The sequence below is a fragment of the Micropterus dolomieu genome, unplaced genomic scaffold (genome assembly GCF_021292245.1).
Source record: "Micropterus dolomieu isolate WLL.071019.BEF.003 ecotype Adirondacks unplaced genomic scaffold, ASM2129224v1 contig_14444, whole genome shotgun sequence".
NCBI classification, from domain to species: domain Eukaryota; kingdom Metazoa; phylum Chordata; class Actinopteri; order Centrarchiformes; family Centrarchidae; genus Micropterus; species Micropterus dolomieu.
Window position 1 is genome coordinate 1 of NW_025743430.1, and position 3,268 is coordinate 3,268.

The 3,268-nt window shown below is 51.4% G+C and overlaps 1 protein-coding gene across 1 annotated transcript; it reads left to right on the top strand.

The window, feature by feature from the left end:
* The first annotated feature begins 1,048 nt into the window (after positions 1-1,048).
* On the top strand, positions 1,049-3,051 carry LOC123966862 (circumsporozoite protein-like). The gene is made up of 2 exons (XM_046042958.1): positions 1,049-1,128; positions 2,322-3,051. The coding sequence occupies exons 1-2, from the start codon at positions 1,049-1,051 to the stop codon at positions 3,049-3,051; spliced, it is 810 nt and encodes a 269-aa protein (XP_045898914.1).
* Positions 3,052-3,268: the final 217 nt, after the last annotated feature.

The window sequence follows — 3,268 nt, forward strand, 5'->3', positions numbered from 1 at the left end:
ATGAAAGGAAGGTTGAAAAAGTGGAAATGGCTGCTTGCTCAGATGTCCTTTAGAGGAAGAACTCTAGTAATCAACAACCTTGTAGCTTCAGCACTGTGGCATCGTTTAGCTTGTATGGAGCCACCTGCTGGTTTACTCTCAAAACTACAAGCAGTTTTAGTGGACTTTTTTTGGGACAGGTTACACTGGGTACCTCAGAGTGTGCTTTTTTTACCAAAAGAAGAAGGGGGGCAAGGCCTGGTACACCTAGCAAGCAGAGTGGCAACTTTTCCATTTCAGTTTGCACAGAGATATCTGACTGGTTTTAAATACCCAGTGTGGAAAGAGTTTGCAAGCAGCATTTTAAGGAGAGCAGACAGGTTAGGACTTGACACTGCTTTTATTTTAATGGATGTTGGTTATTTAAATCTGTCTGTAGCGCCTGATTTTTATAAGGGAGTTTTTAAGGCCTGGCACCTTTTTAAGAAGAGACGGTTGGAGCCGTCAGTCTCCCTGTACTGGTTACTGAACGAGCCACTGATCGGTGGATCCACAATGGGATCCACCGATCAACAAAGCTATTGTTGGATGTCAGGCATCAGAAGGTCCCAGATCTGCACACGGTGGCGGGTAAAATGATTTACAGGTGTTGTGTAAAAACAAGTTAAATGGTAGAAGTGACACAGTGTGGAGGGAGAAACTGGGGGTTAGTAACGCTGTGAAGCCCACCTGGAGAGTCTTTTACAAACTTCCTTTAAAGAAGCGCACAGGTGACTTACAGTGGAGAATATTACATGGGGCTGTTGCGGTGAACTCTTTTATCTCTGTGATTAATCCCTCTGTCTCTGACGGCTGTCCTTTCTGTGGGCTGCTGGAAACTGTTGTTCATTGTTTTTTAGAGTGCAGCAGACTGGGGGAACTGTTCAATGTGTTGGGGTGCTTGTTTTCTTCTTTTAATGAAGTGTGGTCTAACACTGCTTTTGTTTTTGGAGCAGGTTACAGGAAGACCAATGCAACAAAGTGGCAACTGTTACATTTTATTGTAGCAGAAGCCAAACTGTCCATATACATGAGTAGGAAGAAGCAGGTAGAAGGACGGCTGTGTGGAGACGTAGTCCCTGTGTTCACCTCTCTGGTCAAAGCCAGAGTGTTAGTGGATTTTAAGTTCCATCAGCTGATGAACAGCTTGGATGTGTTTGTACGTCAGTGGTGTTATGATGATGTCATCTGTTCTGTGGTGGATGAAGAAGTCAGTTTTAGTCGTGTTTTCAGCTAATTTGATGTTTTTATTTGTGTGGAAGGTTTTTCTTTTTTCTAAATGTCAACCGGTTTTGATTCTCTGACTTATTGAGTGTTGCTATGTTTGTGAATCAGTGATGTTTTATTAAAGTGGATTTAAAAAGTCAAAAGTCTCTCTGTCTCTCTCTCTCTCTCTGTCTCTCTCTCCCTCCCTCTCTCCCTCCCTCTCTCCCTCTCTCTCTCCCTCCCTCTCTCTCTCTGTCTCTCTCTCTCTCTCTCTCCCTCTCTCTCTCTCTCTCTCTCTCTCCCTCCCTCTCTCCCTCTCTCTCTCCCTCCCTCTCTCTCTCTCTCCCTCCCTCTCTCCCTCTCTCTCTCTCTCTGCCCCCCCCCCTCCTTAAGGCATGCGCAGTGAGCTCCGTGCTTCAGTACTTCCGTGTTGTGTAGCTGTCAGCAGAGTGAGGCGGATCACCAGAGACGGTAAGGACTGTTTAAACGCTCGGTACCGGTACCGGCTCCGCGGCCCTCTCTCGTCCCGCTCCTCCGGTTCCTCTTAGCGGCTCTGTGGTGCTGCTAAACCCGCTCGCGGGAGCTCGGAGGCGGCGGAGAGCACCGCGGATGATCGCCGGGTTTCTGCCGTTTGTTGTTTCCTGATTAAACCTGTCAGCTCAGACGCTTCCGGTCAGACTTTCACAATAATAGTTTGGATTATGAGCCGAATAAAAAGAAGGGATTGTCGGAGTTCAGGCTGAGACACCCAGCTTCCGGTTCTCTCCAAGTATCCAAGTACTTTCACTCAGGTACTTCCTTCACTCAGGTACTTCCTTCACTCAGGTACTTCCTGCAGACGTGTACTTTAGCTGGGTGCTTCACTTCTCTCACCGCTCTGAGACTAAAATATAACGGCGGACGGATTATTCCAGGCAGAACCTAAAGGGAGCTCCACCTGTGCTCCACCTGCAGCAGTGACCGGACGAACAGGTGACACACCTGAGCCTGCAGAACGCACCGCAGCTCGGGTCCACACTCTGCGTTTATACTAAACGGGTCCATAGTGGCGGTTCTGGGGATCTTGCAGAATCTCACATGATCTAACGTGACCCCAGACAGAACCCCAGACAGGACCCCAGACAGGACCCCAGAGAGAACCCCAGACAGGACCCAAGACAGAACCCAAGACAGGACCCCATACAGGACCCCAGAGAGAACCCCAGACAGGACCCAAGACAGGACCCCAGACAGGACCCCAGAGAGAACCCCAGACAGGACCCCAGACAGGACCCCAGACAGGACCCCAGACAGGACCCCAGAGAGAACCCCAGACAGGACCCCAGACAGAACCCCAGACAGAACCCAAGACAGGACCCCATACAGGACCCCAGACAGAACCCCAGACAGGACCCCAGACAGAACCCCAGACAGGACCCCAGACAGGACCCAAGAGAGAACCCCAGACAGGACCCCAGACAGGACCCAAGAGAGAACCCCAGACAGAACCCCAGACAGAACCAGACAGAACCCCAGACAGGACACCAGACAGAACCGCAGAGAGAACCCCTGACAGGACCCCAGACAGGACCCCAGACAGAACCCAAGACAGGACCCCAGACAGAACCCAAGACAGGACCCCATACAGGACCCCATACAGGACCCCAGAGAGAACCCCAGACAGGACCCCAGAGAGAACCCCAGACAGGACCCCAGAGAGAACCCCAGACAGAACCCCAGACAGAACCCCAGACAGAACCCCAGACAGGACCCCATACAGGACCCAAGACAGAACCCAAGACAGGACCCCATACAGGATCCCATACAGGACCCCAGACAGAACCCTAGACAGGACCCAAGACAGGACCCCAGACAGAACCCAAGACAGGACCCCAGACAGAACCCAAGACAGGACCCCATACAGGACCCCAGAGAGAACCCCAGACAGGACCCCATACAGGACCCCAGAGAGAACCCCAGACAGGACCCCAGACAGGACCCCAGACAGGACCCCAGACAGAACCCCAGACAGAACCCCAGACAGAACCCCAGACAGGACCCAAGA

Coding starts and splice junctions, on each gene's coding strand:
- LOC123966862 (XM_046042958.1), top strand. CDS start 1,049: ATGAGTAGGAAGAAGCAGGTAGAAGGACGGCTGTGTGGAGACGTAGTC. Junction 1,129..2,321: donor TCTCTGGTCAAAGCCAGAGT/GTTAGTGGATTT, acceptor ACGTGACCCCAG/ACAGAACCCCAGACAGGACC.